This window comes from Sus scrofa, chromosome 3, assembly GCF_000003025.6.
Source record: "Sus scrofa isolate TJ Tabasco breed Duroc chromosome 3, Sscrofa11.1, whole genome shotgun sequence".
Lineage (NCBI taxonomy): Eukaryota > Metazoa > Chordata > Mammalia > Artiodactyla > Suidae > Sus > Sus scrofa.
In genome coordinates, this window is record NC_010445.4 from 45,195,496 (window position 1) to 45,214,399 (window position 18,904).

The following is an 18,904-nucleotide window of genomic DNA, read 5'->3' on the forward strand; positions in this document are numbered from 1 at the left end:
CTCTACCCTGGGTCCCTCAGCAGAAAACGGTTCTGCGGATAAAGGACGCTCCGAGGAGGACCTCTTTATAACCTCGCATTTGCGCTGCCCTGGTTGAAACCAATCATAATGACTCCTTTGTGAAAAACGCATTGTGCACTAAATTATCAAAAGCTTCATTGAAGATCTTAATGGATACAGCTGAGTAAGGACTACTAAACTTGACCCGTCAAGAGGAGAGAACCCAAATTCACCAACTCATTGAACTTCAGAGGTCTCTAAGCACTGAGCAGTTTTAAGACCAGGAAAAAGAAAAAAAAAAAAAGTTATAGACTACAAAGAGTGCAAATGTTATCTTTTAATACACTGATCTCGAAGTCCTCTCCTCCTGCCAGCACTTCCCCCCTCTCCCCCCCAAAAACCAATCTCCCAAGAACTTAATACTGAAAACTTACCTTGGTGCATTAACTTCAAACTCCTTAGAACGTATCATTTAATCCTACACGTTAAACTCGAAGTTATTGCACCGATCGACTGGAATGTAGTTCATACTCTAAAATTACACCTCAGGATCCATTACTTTATACATCACAGGTAAGACCATAACTTGGCTTCATCATTTAGATTGTGATCTTTAAAGCTCTACATCTGTCATCTCAAGTAACGGTGCTTACCTTATAATTAGCTCCCAAAACAGCATGTCAACTAAAAAAAGCATGCATGCCTATCCCTATAGTTAAAAAAACACCACCTCACCTATTCTTCCTGGTTAAGAAAGGAATATTCTTGGGAAGGAGAAGCTATTTTCCATGCACTAAGCCACACAGAGGTCTGCAGGGAAAAATGATAATGGCTTCCAGAAGATCCTTAAAATATATGGAGTTTTAAACATGCACACCCCAAGGCCCCGTTCACTCATTTAGTAACTCATTTTCCAATGAGCAAGTGCTCATAAAGTCAAGAGCATTTTCAAGGGCAGAAAAACCAGCACCCCAACCTTCTAAGGCTGAAAAGAGCTCAGGAACAGCAACAGCAATACCTAGAGTAACAGTAATAATAAAACGTTCAGCGCTTTTTCCCGAAGGAGGGGTGCTGATAAAGTGTCATTCAGCATTGAGCAGGAGATGCAGAGCCATCATGTATAGCAGTGGGTGCTTCTGACATCTGTCTGCCACTCCCCAGGTACGCCCCACTTCTGACCGACAACCAAAGTTCTGAGGTTCTTTCTAACTCTGCAACAGGGGGACAGAGGTGTACAGTCCACCCTGTGGATGGTTATGAAGACAGAGCCGTGTGGTATTTGCAAATGCAAGACTCGCCATCATGTTCCAACAGGTAACTGTCTACACTGATGATTTTAATCAGCCTTTGGCTTAAGTGCCATCTATGTTTCAATGCAATCCATGCTGGATTTCTTAACTGACGATGCTGCCAACGTGCTTGCACCTCCTGCAGGGAGGGCTAACCTGGACAAACGGTAAAGGAGATTCTGGCGATCAAGACATGAACCTTTTCCTCTCCTGGGGAACGGTGATTTGAACTGGCACACGCGCCCAGGATCTCAAAGCCGCATGCTGGAGGCTCAGGGGTCACATCAAGCCCATGGATGTTTTCATTTGGCTTGTATGGTGCTTTCAAAGTTCTAAATGACTTGGCCAGTGCTTAAACATCAGATTTGACATCAAAATCTGTACTCTCAGATTATGTGGCACTAGAGGAAGACCTACCACCTTGAGACCACACACCCTCACAGCCACACCCCGGGCAGTCTGAAAGGACAAGGGCAAATGTTCTCCAATCTGCCACAACTTTCGCCCATGGGACAGCCAGATTTTTCTGGGTATTTAGGTTTGCCACTCCTCCCCAAGACTCTAAAACTGTGAAACAAAACCCCACAATCTAATCTTATTAGCACTAGGTCCAAAAGCTCAGAGCAAACAAAACAAGCTTAAAGAGAAATATGAGTAGAAAACAAACTATTTTCATGGTTCTATGGTGGTAATGCCTATACGAACTAGGTCATCTTTTTAAAATGTCATTTTTGAAAATGATGTAACTTGTGTCATCCCTTTCTCCACACATTCAGTTATTAAGCTGTAACAGACTGAGTCCCTTTCAAGCAGGACATCATTAATGAGTGAATCCTAGTGCTTAGGATGAATTGCCACAGATAGATACTTTAAAGAAGGCATCAGAGGTTCAGGATATACTCATTATATATCCGCTCAAAGGACCCCCACTTACTGCTGCACAACTTTTTAAAATGTTGCCTGGATATTTTACTTGGTATAGGCTCCACTCCCCACAAAACATGGCATCAAATCAGCCAACGGAGTCTAGGAAGGGGCTTTGAATGCTACACAGCCTCTGGACAGATACGCAGACAACCACACCTCTGCTGCCACCACCCCGGATATTGCTTACCCATCGCACTGAGATAATGGTTGAAGGCTTGGCAAGGAGGACTTGGGGTTTGTGTTGATTTGTCACAACTCATGGGTGCTGGGCTCCTGTCTGTGTCAAAAGAGAAATACCCACTGGAGGATCGAGACAGCAGGGAGGATCTTCTCACGAAGATGAAAAGCGGGGATCTGGTAGCAAAGGGGCCAGGGCTGGTCGGTGGGGCCAGTGGGCCCTGGGGGCTGCCTTGGGGGCAGCGGTCCCCTTCTCCTTCCGGATTACCTTGCCGCTCTGTTTGTAGAGAGGTGGGGGCCCCAGGCCTGAGCTGAGGAGGCCTTTCCGCAGGCTGCAACTGTCCACCTTCTCTGTCACACTCAGAACTTACATCGGAAGGTTGCTTTGCCATTTGGTCTTTTTTTCTGCAAGTAAAATTAAAACTAGGATTATCTTAAGCAAAATAATAATTATAGCAAATACGTGAATGAGCAAACTTTCACCTATTCGTTAAAAATCCTCAGCATTAATACCAAATACTTTAACATGAAGTCAACATTTAAAGAGAAACAGTTCTCAATACTATCTTCCAAATAAGGATAAAAATACACCTAAATAACAAAGGTATCATTATCTTTGTTGGGGAGTTGAGAGAAGACTAAACTTCTTGCCGCCAAACAAAACACAGCAACAATGTCAATTACTTGTGGAATTGATGCTCTAACACACACACACGTTTTAGGACAGGCCGCTTGTTTGAGGTCTGTTCACATGTGCTCTTTGCTCAGGGCCGACTAGAGTAAGTCAGAAACTCCCAGCAGGCTCTGATTTCCCGGGATCAGATACAGCGCTGGAGCCCAGGAGCGGGCGCAGATGCAGCGATTGCAGGCGGCTGGCTGCGTTCCCCGCTCCGGCCCCATTGTTCTGCCCAAAAGTGCTGAGGACAGCAAGTCTGAGGAAGGTTTGGCAAGGGCCGTCAGTCGTAGTAAGTGCGTCACAATAGAGTTTGTAACTCAGCGCCGAACTGTTGGGCTCCTGAGCTCTCCGTCCGCGGTCCCTCCCGCTCCCGGCCCGTGCGCCCCTCCTCCTGCGGGGAAGGGGGAGGGCAGCGCGCCGCGCTGAACCCGACAGAACTTCTCCGAAATACACTCACACTGTTAGGTGCACACCTACAAACGGGAGGGGGGGGGTCCCCGAAAGCGTTCCCGGGCGCCCCCTGCAAAGTCCACAAGTAACTCCACCCGCCAGGCGGCATCGGGGCGCGCGGGTCCCGCACCCCAAAGACCCTCCCTTCCCAAGGCAGTCAGGCCAAAACTCACGTCCGCCCCTTCCCTTCGGAGCGTCGTGTCCGGGCCCGGGCTCCTCGGCGCGCGGTCCGCGCCCTACGCCGGTTCGGAACCCCCCGACCGTCACCACGAAGGCAGCGCGGGAGACAAAGCCCAGGACTCGCGCTGGGAGACGCCGGGACCGCGCAAAGCTTGCAACTCGCCGCTCTCCCGCCACCGCGCTCCACCGGGCAGCCGAGGGCTCCACGCGCCGCGCCTCTTGCCCGCGCTGCCCCGGCCGCCGCTGCCGCCGGGAACATCCTCCGCCTCCTCCCGCTCCTCCCCTTGCGCACTGCGCCCGCCGCCGCCGGCACCGCCGACCTCCCCGCGCCGCCGGCTCCGGGTGCCCGCGCTCCCAATTGGCCCTCGCGCGGTCGCTCCGCGCTGCAGCCAATCGTCGGCAGCGGTGGGGGCGGCGCCTACCCGACAGGCCGCCAAAGGCGAGGCGATTGTTGACAAACTCGCCGCCCGATCGCGGCTCGGGCAGTGGCCGAGGCGGGAGCCTCCGTGGAGGTTTCCGGGGCCTCAGGGCCAGAGGTTGCCCCGGCTGTCCCGCCCCCCACCCCCACCCCCGGCCGTCCACGCGCCGGGCGCCTCCGCTGTTCCCGCCGCCCCCAAATAGCCGGTCGAGCCGCATGGCGGTCCCCAGCCGCTGACCCTCACCGGGGCCTGTTCGGATGGGGACACTAAGGGCCAGCCCCCTCCTCAGCAGCACCACCCATAGTCCTCCAACTTCCTCCCTCTTTCTCCGCTTGCACCGAGGGACACGCACCAAATCTGAGCGGCCACCACTGGCCACGGACGCGCTTATCCGCGCGCACCCGTGACCGCCGCAGCCGAGGAACACTTTCGGCCCCGAGCCAGGCGTCCGGCGGGCCTTTCACTACCTGCGCCAACCCCGAGTAACAGGTCCCCGAGGGCAAGGCACCGCCAGCCAACACTGCGAATAGGTTGGGCTGCGCTCAGGCACGCCTGAGTCTTTAAGACGGCCCGGCTCTCGGACAGAGCAGGTTCTATCGCCTGCGGCTCCTCCACTGCTTGGACCCGGCGGTCGGAGGAGGCCCTTGGTCTCTCGCCGTCTGTGGATTGTGTGTCTGGCATCATCCGCAGGGCGCCCGCAGACGGGGCAGGGACCCCAGACACATCTGAGAAGGTGAACGCAGCGGTTGCCCGAAACGTCGGCCTGAATGAGTAAAAGGAAAAGCCGAGTCTCCTCAGTTTAAACACCGTCACCTTTCCATAAATCCTTCACCACGGGCCCGCCCCAGAGAAAAGCATAGACGCAAGACCGGCTCATACTTCGCGGCCGCTAGTCCGGGGCCGCTGGGGCTGGAGGGTGGCGAGACTTCAAGGCCGGGTGCGCAGCCCAGTCCAGGGCGGCGGCCCCAGCTCCCCGGCCAGCGCGGAGAACAAGCGCTGCCTCTCCCAGCGGGCCTGAGACACTTCACCACCCCCTCTTGCAGCATCCCCGCGGAGCCGCACTTGACCTAAGGGCTCACAGGCTTTGCGCGGACGCCGCCCCCCCTCCCCCGCGCCCCCCAAGCAGACCTGCCCAAGTGAACCCAACACGTACAGATCGCCGCCTCCCGCTGGAGGATGAGCGGGACGGGTACGCGCCTCTCCGCCTGCACGTGCGCGGGAAGCGGGCTGGAGGTGGCGCCGTGCTGGCTCCACCGCCAATCTTCCATCAGTACCTGGCCTGCTATCCAGGATTCGGAAGTATTTATTTACCTTGCGTTTCTCAGTCCGAGAGTCAGAGTCAGACATTGGGGGGACGAGGGCCAGGGGAAGGGCGCCGAGTGAGTGGCGGCGGCGGGAGCGGGGCGAACCCAGCAGTCTGAAGCGATGCTGGCCGCAGAGAACAGGACGCGCAGGGCGACTGTGAGAAGCCGGTGGTGGTGGCGATAGCGGTGGTGTCGGCGGCGGCGGCGGCGGCGACGTGGGACCAAACGCTCCTGCAAGCTCGAGACCTGGAGGCTGCGCGGAGCGAAGTGAAACCTGCGCAGCCCTGCAGCCCAGCTCAGGCTGGCGGCCCCGAGGCCGCGCCCAATCACCGCGTGCCCCGCCCCCGCTAAATCCCGCCCAGCGCGCGGGCTGGAAAGCCCCGCCTCCGCGCCGCTGCAGCCGCTGACGCGTGCAGGCTCTGACAGGTAAAGGCGGGGGCGTCCCCGCCGGGTTCCCCGCTGCGCGCGCCTACCGCCCTGCCCCCGCCGGGCGTGTTTACTGGAGTGACTTGGCTGCGGATGGCTCAGTGCGCACCCATCCCCCAACTCAAAGTGTAACCTCTCCTCTTCCCCAACCAGCGGTGGCCTAGGAGTGCGCGTGGAACAGAGGGGGCGCTCCGAATACAGTGTAAACCAGACCCCGCCGCTGCCGCCCGCGGAAAGCCTCAGGAGCCCCGAGAGCCCTGGCTCTATATCGGGAGTTTCTCAGCTGCCCTGGGACAGGCTCCGGGACTGGGTTGGTCCAAGGATGAGCTGGGGCAGGGGGAGGGGGGGGCGTCTCTTAGCTCTCCTCCCTTCCATAAGTACGGACTCAGGGCGGGAGCCCCATCTGCAGGCTGCTCGTCTTCCTCGCCCTTGCCTCACCGGGTACTCCTAGGCGCCTTCCCTAAGCTACCCCAAGGGGCACCTAGCTTTTCTCTCGCAGGAAACCACCAGTAAGAAGCAAAGCCAGAGAGCTGAGAAAAGGGTCAGGAGCGATTCCCCAGAGATGTTTTTTTAGGCAACCCGGGTGCGAGGTGGGATGTGAGTGAGCGCAGAGCTGGTAAAATAGGGAAATGAGAAAAGATTTCGGGGGGAAAATCCTTTTAAGAAAAAAAAAAAAAAAAAAAAAAAAGAAAAGGATCGAGAAGAGTCCTGGCCTTCCGATGCAAAAGACGAAGGTACCTCAGATGGTTGCCTCGAGATTTGTTGGGCTCTCAAAGAACTGCCCTGAAACCGTCTCTGAACGTGCTAAGGCCAGAGAAGGCAGCGCAGAGGGCCGTGGGCTGGCGGGCGGCTCATGGAGAGCGGTAGGGAGAGCGCAATACCTCCCCTCCTCCCTGCACGCCTCCGTCCCACTAGTCTTTGGCGTCAGCGGCCCCAGTCCCGCTCCTTCCCTGGGAAACCAAACTCGGTAAACGCCTCCGTCCTCCTCTGGGTCGTCACCCTTATCTGCCATTTCAATGCGCATCCTGCATCCTTTCCTCTGCCCCTCCCTAAGTCGCCCTGTTTTCCCGACACCCACGGTAGAGGAATGGGGGGAAGTCTGTTGGAGAGACCAGGCTAGATGGATTAGAGCCTGTTTAGGGGCCTCTAACTCACACCTCGGAAGGGTCAGTCAATGCAAAGAAGCAAGTCCCACTGTCTGGCTACTTCGGTCAAATTTTATGTTTTGTAAGCAGATGTCAGCGTGATAGAACAGTCCCTAGATTAAAGTCTTCTCAGCGCATCCTCCCAAGAGTCCTTAGTGAAGTAAAAGAGAACCAGGGTTCCTGGAGGGATTTGAAGACGCTAGCCAGGCTCCCCCTGGGGATTTCGCTGTAGAAGGGAAAGGACGCGGGTGTAGTCGCGGCTAAGTGGACACAGAAGGGAGAGGTCTACAGAGCTTGGGGCTCTGGTCAGCGGTCTAGGTAGTGGCCGCAGGCGAACTCTGTGCCTTAACCGCCTGGAGTGGTACCTGGGGAGAAAAGAGACCAACCTGCTGTGCCCTGCTGGGAGCCCCAAATCTGCCACGCGCCAGACTGCTCCATGCTCTCCGTGGCGTTGAACCGCGCAGACAAGGGCCGGAAAAGAACCACACAGAAGAAACCCTGACGGTTGTCTTCTGCTTCTGTGCAGCTCCGCCGCCCCCGCGTCGTCTGCTCTAGTGACCCAGCAAACACTTTAAAAAACAAAGGAGTGGGGGGAAGCTGCCGTCTAAATGCTCTTATTTGGGACACAACCAGGAGGTCGGCTCGGAGGCGGCTGTTCGTGCAACCCAGACTGTGCGGAGGAGCATCGGCCAAGAGCCCAGAGTCGGGCGACCGCAAGCCCTTCCCGCCCTCTTCCGCAACCTCAAGAAGGGGCAGCGTAAGAAGGGGCCGGTAAATAGTAGGTCTCCGCTTCGGTCCTGGAGGTCGTCGCCCTTGTGGACACTAGCAGAGCAGAGTCCCCTTCAGCCTCCTCCACGAGATGTGAGGGAGAACGGAGGATGGCTTGGACTGAAAAGGGAGAATGAAGTCGGGCGACATCTACGGCCTTCGCTGGAACCACAGGCGTCGCCGGCATGGGCTCTCCAAGTTCGGAAGACAACTTAAGGCAGTGTAGTCCCCATCCTCTGCAAGCAGCGGCAGCGCCTTACCAACAATTACTTTCTTTATTAAGCTTTGTCTATATTTATGATCTCCTCAAAAGTAGGTTACACTTTCATTTGGTAAAAATGTTTTCCACGCCTGCGGTCCATCAGGAAGCTGTCTGCCTGGGAGGACGAGCCCTAGGTCGTGATTTGCCCAGAGCAAAACTCCAGGCTCACACTCCTCTTGCCCTGATCTTGTGTTCCCAAGGGGGTCTGATTTACTGGAAGAGCATCGTTTGCTGAACTGAACCTTTGCCCGAGGGTGTTTGATTTTTATGCTTTTATTCTTTTTTTCTACCCAGCACCACAGTCTTTACAAATCACTGGGAATCTGAGTCACCACTGACAACCGGAGACCTTTGGTGGCAACCAGCTCTAGAGCGCGCTCAAAGGGGAGCCCACTCAGCCTAGGGGTATCTGCTGCTGAAGGCGGCAGAGGTCGTGGCCAGGCCAGTAGAGGTTACTGGGAGCGGATAAAATGCTGCACTCCCGGGGCTGCTGCCTGGCTCCCTTTCCCAACAGCCGCAGTGCGCTTCGCCAGCTTCTGCGGGATCCCCTCTCCACGACCAAAGTCCCTGAGCGCCGCGGCGCAGCGCATGCCAGCTGGCCTCGGGCCCCAGCTTCCAGGCGTCTGAGAAGCGTAGTGGCAGCTGCGGGCGCGCCACCACCCTTCCCGCCACATCCGCTATAACTTGGCTCCCAGCTTGGGCCGCGGAGACCGCGCTCCTTCCCGGGCCAGGAGATGCGGAGGTGCTGGGTAGAAGGCCCAGGCAGCCATCGGGTTGGGGATTCCAGCGATTGGTGCGTGGAGGGAGGTGTGCGGGATGTTAAAGGCGGAGATCACCCTCAGGGCATCATCCTTCACCGAGTCGCACAAATCGAGCAACTGCAAAACACGACACAAAGAGACAGGTCTGATGTTGGCTCACTCGTAGCGATCTGTGCCACGGCTTTACGCCCACCCGCCAGGCCCCAGGCAAACCCAGCAGCCGCTGACACTAGCTTCCCTTCCGATTTTCCGAGACCCAGGAGGGTAGAGGCTACTGGTCACCCTCACAAAACTTTTTTTCATCTTAGGAATGACTAATTCTGTGACATTCAGTCTGGCGGAAGCCAGATGATTCTGTAAAGGGATGGAAGTGAGCTCCGAATTAGCAGGGAGCTGGACACCAAAATCGACTTTCCCCTTTCCAGCCCTTCTCTCTCCTCTCCCCCTCTTCCCCTCTCCGCCCCACCTCCAGTCCTTTCCCTTTCCCTCCGCTCCACCTCCAGAGTGCCTGGGGTGCCACCCTCTGGCGCACAGAGGCAAGTGAACAGAAAGAGCCCCAGAACAGGTGAACCAGTGTAGGCGACCTGCCCCAGTTCTATCCCTACTAGCGCCTCCCACTCCTGGCTGGCCACGGTTCCGAAACACCTGCCTAGTGGGACTGGAGGACTAAGAACGGGCATAGGCAGCCTTGTGCACCTTCTACCTGGCTGCTGTGCCCCAGCTACCTGTTGGGGGGAGGGGATTAACACCAAGGAACCCCGCTGACACCCTCCAAGTTCCCACAACCTCAGGAGGGCACAGAGAAGATTTCCCCAGGCTTCCCCACAGAAGGGGGAGGGAAATGCAGGCCAGTGGTTTTGGAGGAGCTGCAGTGAGTGTGTTTTTATTTCATTTTCCATGGTTTAGGTGCCAGAAAAAAAAACTATCAAAAATAACAGATTGTTTTTCTAAAACTTGGCAAAAGGGTAGGGCAGAAGAACAGCTTTGCTTTCCACTTTCCTCCATTTTTCAAGTTTTCAGCCAGCTGTAAACTTCCTTCGCTCACCAAATTAGTTAGCCCCCAGGTTTTATGGGTTATTTTTAGGGTTTTAAAAACATCACTTACACCAGCCCCACCTTTGCCCTCATGGTGGCGACCCTCGCTGAGCTGCACTAACACTGTTAAGACCACAGTTCCTTTGCAGCAGTCCAAAATGCCACTTCAGGTGTTCAGAGACAATGGGGGGGTGTCCCCCAGAGGTGGCGGGAGGATGGGGGAAGGGCATGGATTTTAATAGTCCAACAATCTATCCTCCCTTAAAAGGTGCTCTATGACATCAGTAATTTCTAATGAAAACCTTCATTTTTTACACACTGTGGTTAAACATCATCAGATCAGTACTGAAAAGACTTTGATCACATTTGCAAGATGCACCACGATGAACTTTCACTGACCAAGATTTCAAAGTTTGTAATTAATACTCTTGACAAATCCCTGACTAATCTGTCAACTCTCAATGCCTCTACCCACAGAGTTCAAAACCGTGAGATGGTGTGCAAGTCCCTAAACCTTCCACATTTTGTAATGTCATTATTCAAGAGAATAATTTCCTGGGGGGGGGTTAGCATTATGAAATGCAACCAATCCTTGTCATATATTCCACAATAGGGGGAATTCAATTACTCAAATGACCTTTGTGTGGAAGAAAGTATGGGTTTGGTCTGCCTGGTGCTGGACCCAGAATAAGGGTCCAGAGATAGAAATTACAGGAGGCAGCTGGCTCTTCAGTACTTTCACAACTTTAAAAGACAGAATAATATATATATATATATATATATATATATATATATATATATTGTTTGTTTGTTTGTTTGTTTTTCCAGAGAAAGGAAGCCAATGGCTGGTGAAGAAGAGAGTTTCCTTCTGTATAAGTGTTCAGAGACCAAACCCTCCAATGATACTCTAAAGAGGAATGCTGGGTGACTGGGGAGATTGTTATGTTGGTTGCGAAGATTCTTTCTAAACCTAAATTTCTGGAGCTGTCTGAAATACCTCTCCCCTTCTCGCTTTCTCCATTTATCACAGACTGTATCACAGATAGTAGGGTCCAGATGGAAGAATCAGGAGTTCCCTGGTGGCCTAGTGGTTAAGGATCTGGCATTGTCACTGCTGTGGCACAGGTTTGATCTCTGGCTGGGGAACTCCCTCCTGCCCTGGGCATGGCCAGAAAAAAAAGGAACTTGCCTTATAATCATTCTCCACTTCTTTTTTAAAAAATTTATTTATTTTCATTTTTGGCCTCCCCATGGCACATGGTGTTCCCAGGCCAGGGATTAGATCAGAGCTGTAGTCGTGACCTAGGTTGACACTTCGGCATGCCAGTTCCTTAACCTGCTGTGCCGAGCCGGGATTGAACCTGCACCCCAGTGCTCCCAAGACACTGAAGATCCCCTTAGGCCATGGCAGGCAATCCTCATCCTTCACTTCTTCAGCATCTTTGTGAAGGACTTCAGCCTCCAAAAGAAATCTTCAGCAAGAGCAAAGTGTCAGTGATGGGGGAAAAAGACAGAAAATATTTGCACTCATGTAAAAATTTAAGTTCTCCTGTACCATTAGTAGAAGGAAACAGACAGAGCCTGGTCAGGCCCAACTAGAGGCAGCCAGTGTGATGGAATGGAGGGCACCTCTGTCACCTCGCTTCACCAGGACTGCAGGGTTCCTGACCCAAAGATTTCTTAAACAAGGATGGCCAGCAGGAGTTCATCTCCAAGGCTTAGAGTCTGTCCATACTACTCCTGAGGGGTTGGGAGGATGGAGTGAGGTAATTATACAAAGGCCACAGCATAAGCTGTGAAAGGTAGCAAAGCAGAAACTGTCCATTTACACGTGAACCTGGGTGCAGAATTGACAGTATGTGAAATCAGACAGGGGTAGGTGGGTGCAGGACCCGCCACTTCGATCCAGTTGGGTTTCTCTTTATTCTGTGATGTCTGATAATTCTTATTTAAAACAGCTTTAAAGAATATCCTCCTGGAGTTCCCACTGTGGCTCAGTGGTTAACGAACCCGACTAGCATCCATGAGAATGCAGGTTCGATGCCTGACCTTGCTCATCCGGTTAAGGATCCGGCGTTGCCATGAGCTGTGGTTCAGGTTGCAGACGTGGCTCAGATCTCGCATTGCTGTAGCTGTGGTGTAGGCCGGCAGCTGTAGCCCTGATTCAACCCCTAGCCTGGGAACCTCCATATGCCGTGGGTGCAGCCCTTAAAAAAAAAAAAAGAATATCCTCCTTAAAGAAGAAGGTTTATGCTTTCATCAACTGAGGTGGTGGACCCCACTTGCAGTGTTATGGCAGCCTGAAAGTGACAAGCTGAGCAACAGGTACAGAGACACTGTCAAATCAACCCCTTGGAAGTGCCTGAAACTTTTCATAATGATGTGTGCGCACATATGTGCATGTGAAACAACATCAGAATGAACTGCTTCATTTCGGTATCACCTTCTGCAGACCATGGTTGAAAGTGTTAAGTAAAAGGAGTATTAGCACACATTTCTTGGGCACAAATTTTTTTTTTTTTTTTTTAGGGCCGCACCTGCAGTATATGGAAGTTCCTAGGCTAGAGGCTGAATCCGAGCTGCAGCTGCCAGCTTATGTCACAGCCACAGCAATGCCAGATCCTCTCAGTGTTGGCAAACTACACAGCAGCTCACAGCAACATCAGATCCTTAACCCACTGAGCAAGGCCAGGGATTGAACTCACATCCTCACGGATACTAGTCAGGTTCATTTCTGCTGAGTCGCAATGGGAACACTTCCTCTTGGGCACACTTCTAACATTTCTCATTGAGAGAAAGGTCAATTCACCTGTCTTCACCACCCATGGAAATGTCATCCACAGTTTTCCATGCTCTATTTGTTTTTTTCTTAAATTATAGTTGATTTACAATGTTATGACAATTTCCGCTATACAGCGAAGTGACTAAGTCATACATATACATACATTCTTTTTCCAAATTATCTTCCAACATGTTCTATCACCAGCGATTGGATATACTTCCCTGTGCTATACAGCAGGACCTCATTGCTTATCCATTCTAAATGCAGTAGTTACATCTATTCACCCCAAACTCCCAGTCCAGCCCACTCCCTCCCCTCTCCCCCTTGGCCACCACAAGTCTGTTCTCTATGTCTGTGAGTCTGTTTCCGTTTTGCAGATAGGTTCATTTGTACCACATTCTTGATTCCACATATAAGTGATATCACATGGTATTTGTCTTTCTCTTTCTGACTTACTTCACTTTGAGAATATCTAGTTGCATCCATGTTGCTGCAAATGGCATTATTTTGTTCTTTTTTATGGCTAAGTAGTATTCCATTGTGCATATGTACTACCTCTTCTTAATCCATTCATCTGTCACTGGACATTTAGGTTGTTTCCATGTCTTGGCTATTGTGAATAGTGCTGCAGTAAACATAGGGGTGAATGTATCTTTTTGAATTATAGTTTTGTCCAGATATATACCCAGGAGTGGGATTGCTGGATCATATAGTAATTCTATATTTAGTTTTCTGAGGAACCTCCATACTGGTTTCCACAGTGGTTGTACCAATTTACATTCCCACCAACAGTAGGAGGGTTCCTTTTTCTCCACACCCTCTCCAGCATTTGTTGTTTGTAGACTTATATAATGATGGCCATGCTGACTGGTATAAGGTGGTACCTCATTGTAGTTTTGATTTGCATTTGTGTACTAGTTAGTGATGTTGAGCATCTTTTCATGTGCCTACTGGCCATTCATATGTCTTCTTTGGAAAAATGTCTATTTGTTTTTATCCTGGAATCTGGTGTGAGGATCCTCTCCACTCCCTTCTGTAGCCTCTTATTCAGACCTTCATTATGTCCTAGAGATTCTTGTCCCATAGGGTTACCTTCCACAAGTGTTATATTGATCTGATCATTCTTCTTCCCCAAAGCCCATAATCACTTCCACCTGCTTCTCAGGTTAAGTGGCAATGATTGTGAACTTGAGTCCTTTCACGGCATAAATTGTTTCCTCTTTCACCACCCAAGCACCATCTGCACTTAACTTTCTACTGGTTAAAATAAAAGAATCATATCTTCCAGGGAAATATCTCACCTCCCATCTGGTACCATTTACTGTCTGGACCTGGATCACCACATTTTCCTCTCCCTCACTTGGCACACTGGAACTTAACCAGGTCCCTTTTGAGCTTTCTGGACTTGGTTATAGATTTACTGCCTTCCTTTGCAAAGCCATCCTAAAATACTTGCTATGATGGCCAAAAGAACATGGACAGGGGATTTCATTTTGCCAAGGTTCAGTGTCTTCATCTGTTGAAAAAGGGCTATTACCTCTCTCACAGGGTTTTGTAAGGCTCAAGTTAAATAATATGTAATACTAATCAAGCATTTAGCATGACCGGCCTTGTCACACAGTAGATACTAGCTAGAAACCAATGGCCTCCATTTGTTTTTCTAACACTTTTATTTTCCCTGAACACTTCATTCATATCTATATACCTCTGTATGACTATAATATATATATTTTTTCAGTTCAAAAATTTCCATTTGTTCTTTACAGCTTCAATCTCTTTGCCGAGACTTTCTATTTTTTAAATGAATTTCAAGTGTACTCATAATTGCTTGTTGGAGCACTTTTATGACAGTTACATTAAAATCATCAAATAATTCCAACATCTCTATTATCTCAGTGTTAGTATCTATTGATTGTCTTTTTTCATTCAATTTGATGGATGTCTTCCTCATTTTTAGTATGATGACTGATTTTCAGCTGAACCTTAGACATTTGGGGTATTATGTTATTTTTGTTTTCCTTTGTTTTTAATATTTTTATTAAAGTATAGTTGATTTACAATGTTGTGCCTATTTCTGCTGTACAACGAGGTGACTCAGATATATATATATATATACAATTGCCAAAATATATATATTATTTTCCATCGTGGTCTATCCCAGGAGGTTGGCTACTGTTCCCTGTGTAATACAGTAGGACTTTGTTGTTTATATTAAATTCTTTTATACTTTGAATATAAATTTTATAATGTATAGTGCTACAACCTGGCTCATCTATTTTGGGGTATTATGTTATGAAACTCTGGTCCTCATTTCAATCTCTGGTTGTAACTGGCCTCCTCTGATTGTGCCTTGCCAATGTCAGGAAGCAAAAGGATCTATCTTCTGGGCGTTACTAAAAATCTCTTCCCAAACTCACTTGGGTCAATAACAGGAAGTCAGGGCACAGGAAAAGAACACACTTGCTCTTGGCAGGTGACAGGACACCATTCAGTCTTCTGCATTACATGCCACAGGAGAGTGATGGCGGAGAGGCTGCTGCCTGCCCTTGGAGAGCCCTTCTGGCTTTGGCTGCCTGGAAGAGTGCAGCCAGGACCAGGGAAGGTTCTGTGCGTCCCCCTCAGGATGGCCTCCTGTGCCTAAGCTGACCTTGAGGAAAGGACACTCCACCTTTCAAAAGCATAATAAACCCATTGGAAAACTATTGATTTTAAAGAGATATATTTTGGAGCCTATCTTTCAGGAGGTCTGGACTGGTTAAAATAAAAGAATAATGCCTGGAGTTCCCGTTGTGGCTCAGTGGTTAACGAACCCGACTAGCATCCATGAGGATGAGGGTTCGATCCCTGGCCTCGTTCAGTGGGTTAAGGATCCGGCGTTGCTGTGAGCTGTGGTGTAGGTTGCAGACGCAGCTCAGATCTCGCGTTGATGTAGCTGTGGCGTAGGCTGGTGGCTGCAGCTCCGATTCGACCCCTAGCCTGGGAACCTCCATATGCCGCCGGTGCGGCTCTAAAAAGAAAAAAAGTAAAAATAATGCCTGTTCTTACATGCTTCTTTACCACAGAGATGCTACTTAGATCAGGCACCTCCACGAGCAGTCAGATTTAACATGATTAGCCTTTAATGTGGATGGATGATAGAAGAAGTTTATGTGGGAATCTGACCCCCAGATGCCTGAGGAGTCAGAGGTGATAGGTCTGCCAAAAATTCTCCCACCAGAGCACACCAGGAAGCCAAAGTGTGGATAGTCCTGTCCCTGGGGGCAATAACCTTCCCTGACCTGTTTTCTTGTGTGTGAAATGACATCATGTATGTGTCTTAAAGGTGATTTGCAAGAGTGCCCTTCTTGGTATCAATCATTATAGCTGGTTAATGCACAGAAATGGAAACTTTAAACTTACCAAACCAAACCACAAATACACTCACTTTAAGACAGCAATGACACATACTTTTCAAAAGGGATCTCTATCAGCTAGCCTTTACTTTCTAAGGGGTTGTTAGATATTGGTGGGCTATACGTGTAATTTTCAGCCCATTCCTTCTCACTGGATTTCAGATTAACTATATATGGAGCCAGAAACACTCAAAGAGGGGGAACCTTAAAACAATTAATCAACAAATCACTTTTAATCTAAAATATGGGATAAGGGGAAAAGGTTGAAGTGTTTGTTGAAACAAGGTTTCCATATTGCTCCTGGCTGTCATTCATGGCCTTTGCTGCTGCTGTGGCATATAACTGAGGTTTTGCCTAGGTGTCTCTGGCCACTTTTGCCTACCTTTGTCTTCTCCTGCTATTCTATGCTTGTTTTGTTCAATCCTTGTCCCCATTGGACATTGCATAGATAGATACCCCCAGCCTTTGTCAAGGATTCACCTGGCCCATGCAGTGTCTCATGGCTCACATCCCATATGGCTAAGCATGTAGAGATGCCGAGTGAGCCACGTGGCTGTCCTGATATAGCAGCCTCCCTACATTTCCAGAATCTTTATAACAGTGTTGTGCAGCAGCCTCTCAACTATGCAACCCAGGTTTTCTGTGCTCAGCTTCTGGGGACTCATTGGCTATGCGCCTACTGTGGGCCTTAATGTAAAATTAACCACCTCCTTCAGTCCCCACAACAACTTTGCCAGGCAGCAGCCCATTTTACAGATGAGGAAACCAAGGCTTAATGTATTTAGGATTTGGGGAGTTCCCTGGTGGCCTAGCGGTGAAGGATCTGGTGTCATCACTGCTGTGGCACAGGTTTGATCCTCAGCCCGGGAACTTCCACATGCTACAGGCATGTCCAAAAAAATATATTTTATTGAAATGTAGGATTTTGTTCCAAGTGATATACCTCAAAAATAGTACAACTAAGGTTTTAATCCAGAGCTTTCTGCTTCCACAGCTCTGCTGACCTGTTCTGCCTCCGTTTTGCCCCCAGTACCTCACTGTTTCCAGCCCCTGGAGGGTATGGGGTGTGGCATTGAAGAAACACCTCCACCACAATAGCATGGGTGACCTGCAATGTTCTCCCTAAGTCAGAATTGATGTTCCACATGTGCCTGGTTTGGAGAATGAGGGTCTGACCAGCCACACGAGCTCAGATTCCCCAAGAAAACTAGGGCAGTAATAAGTGGGGATAGTGGTGACAAAGGTCTCTGGGATGTGGCCACTGAAGGAAGGTGCCGAGGACACTGGCTTCAGAGCCAGCGGCCATGACATGAAAGGACCCACCTGAGGATCTGGATGCTCTTCCTGATAAGGATGAGGCTTCAACCCTTCAGAAAATAGGCCAACGAGGCTCACATACAAGAGCTTTCAAGAAACAAGGGATGCTCTCCCGGTGGAGGGAGGACCACTTGTTATGTGGATTCTCTTCCAGGAAGTTAAGTGAACTCTTCTGCACAGTCCCTCCCTGCTCCTCTGTTCCACACCTTCCATCACCAAATAAAATTTAAATCCCTTCAGAGAGCAGCAGGCTGGCTGTCAAACAGTGATCGAGGAAAATCACCTCAATCAAGTAATTTCCCTGCAGCAGTGGCCACTTCTGTGAAGACGTCTAAGCACAAAGGCCATGCTCTCTTCCATCCACTCACCTCTCTTGAAGACTTGCCTGCCTCTGCAGACAAACATTCTCTAAAGCATCAGAGTGGCAGGCTTATAATGGCGAATTTGCCACTTTAGCTCCACATGCCAGGTAGCAGTCAACAAAAAGAAAATCAGACCTGAAGTCTTCACATGGAGTGCAGTCACACAGAGTGCTGTGATTCTAGCTCTGACAATTTACCCAACAACCACAGGAAAGGGAAGTTCCACTCTCATTTCTACTGACCACTGGCCAGCTCCTCAAGGTGGGGCCAAACCTTAGCTTGTTGGTCCCAAGAACACATACATTCTCAGGGTTGCTAGGGCCAAGTTGAAATGAAATCCTGTGGTTCTGTTAAATAATAAAGGCTCTAGATTATTCTCTTCTCCGAATCAATATAAATGATATTTCATGTTGATGACCTCTTCATCTGATAAAAAATATTTAGCACAGTATGAAATGTTAGCATGGAGAAATTGCCTTCCTTACCAAACAACAATAGTGCCTTCTTTTAACCTAACTAGAGAGTTTATTCTGAGGAGAGGTGACTCTACCTTCAAAGAATTCTTCCTGTTGCAATGCTTTTTGACCAAAGAGCACAAAATTCTGTTCTTTTGTAAGTATTACCGACAGTGCCTAGTTCAGTAAAGAAATGGGACTCTGAATCCTGACGTGATTTCTTTATCTCTGAAATGTTGGGACTAAGGGAGTTTGGCACAGAGTGAGTATTTATAAATATTATTATTATTCGTGTGTTCTTTAGTTAGTAATAAGAAACAATTTCTTTATAACTCTGGCATTTTTAATAGAAAGTCTGCTTAATCATCATTACCTAAAACAAGAATGCTGAGACAGAGGTATCAACTCTAACCACTTAATAAGAACTTCTGACATTTATTCGTACTGCTACTGATTCATAAGAGGAAAAGTTTAAAAAGAAGACAAGTGCATATAGCCTTCCCTTTAGAATACAGGAAACCATATAAAAGTATTGGCAATGGAATTAAAGTAACCACAATGCTGCTCTTGGTAGCATTTTCTACAAAGACATTTACATGAAATGAGAAAGAATATTCAATTAGGTGGTTATAATAAAGCTTCACTATTAGGTTCTCACCTTTTCATACAAAAGTTTATGGCCTTTTAATGAACTGACAGTTCAGTCTTGTAAGTACAGACACAAAAAAATGTGAGCATACCTAAGAAAGGATAATTTTCAGTCAATTTTTTTTTTAA

The 18,904-nt window shown here is 49.5% G+C and overlaps 3 protein-coding genes across 17 annotated transcripts in view; all 3 read right to left on the reverse strand.

Annotated features, from left to right (window-relative positions):
* The window catches only part of BCL2L11 (BCL2 like 11), a 46,206-nt gene extending 38,705 nt beyond the window's left edge, over positions 1 to 7,501 (reverse strand). For 2 of the 12 annotated variants that reach the window (XR_002342157.1, XR_002342158.1), the window contains exons 1-2: positions 3,693 to 3,989; positions 2,404 to 2,798 (exon numbers count right to left, since the gene is read on the reverse strand). Coding sequence is in view for 9 of the 12 variants with exons in the window: in XM_021085828.1 (XP_020941487.1) it covers positions 2,404 to 2,798; positions 3,693 to 3,958 (661 nt within the window). In the remaining 3 variants the exon portion in view is untranslated. 12 annotated transcript variants of the gene reach the window in all.
* Positions 4,471 to 6,860, reverse strand: LOC110260116. Its single transcript, XM_021088387.1, has 3 exons — positions 6,761 to 6,860; positions 5,430 to 6,126; positions 4,471 to 4,881 (listed from the first exon to the last, which is right to left on the reverse strand). Exons 1-3 carry the CDS (start codon positions 6,858 to 6,860, stop codon positions 4,506 to 4,508), a joined length of 1,173 nt encoding a protein of 390 aa, XP_020944046.1. The 3' UTR covers positions 4,471 to 4,505.
* The window catches only part of ACOXL (acyl-CoA oxidase like), a 360,188-nt gene continuing 348,663 nt past the window's right edge, over positions 7,380 to 18,904 (reverse strand). For 3 of the 4 annotated variants that reach the window (XM_021087042.1, XM_021087044.1, XM_021087045.1), the window contains exon 19: positions 7,380 to 8,901. In XM_021087042.1, the coding sequence (XP_020942701.1) occupies positions 8,701 to 8,901 (201 nt within the window). In that variant the 3' untranslated portion in view covers positions 7,380 to 8,700. The remainder of the gene's footprint in view (positions 8,902 to 18,904) is intronic. The other variant, XM_021087043.1, reaches the window with a different exon arrangement.

Bases quoted from the DNA above. Each gene is read 5' to 3' on its own strand.
- LOC110260116 (XM_021088387.1), bottom strand. From the start codon at position 6,860: ATGGCAGATAAGGGTGACGACCCAGAGGAGGACGGAGGCGTTTACCGA. The intron at 6,127-6,760 runs GTGGGACGGAGG...AGGGCAGCTGAG, and splicing joins GCCGCTGACGCCAAAGACTA to AAACTCCCGATATAGAGCCA. The intron at 4,882-5,429 runs GTAAATAAATAC...TTACTCATTCAG, and splicing joins CTCGGACTGAGAAACGCAAG to GCCGACGTTTCGGGCAACCG.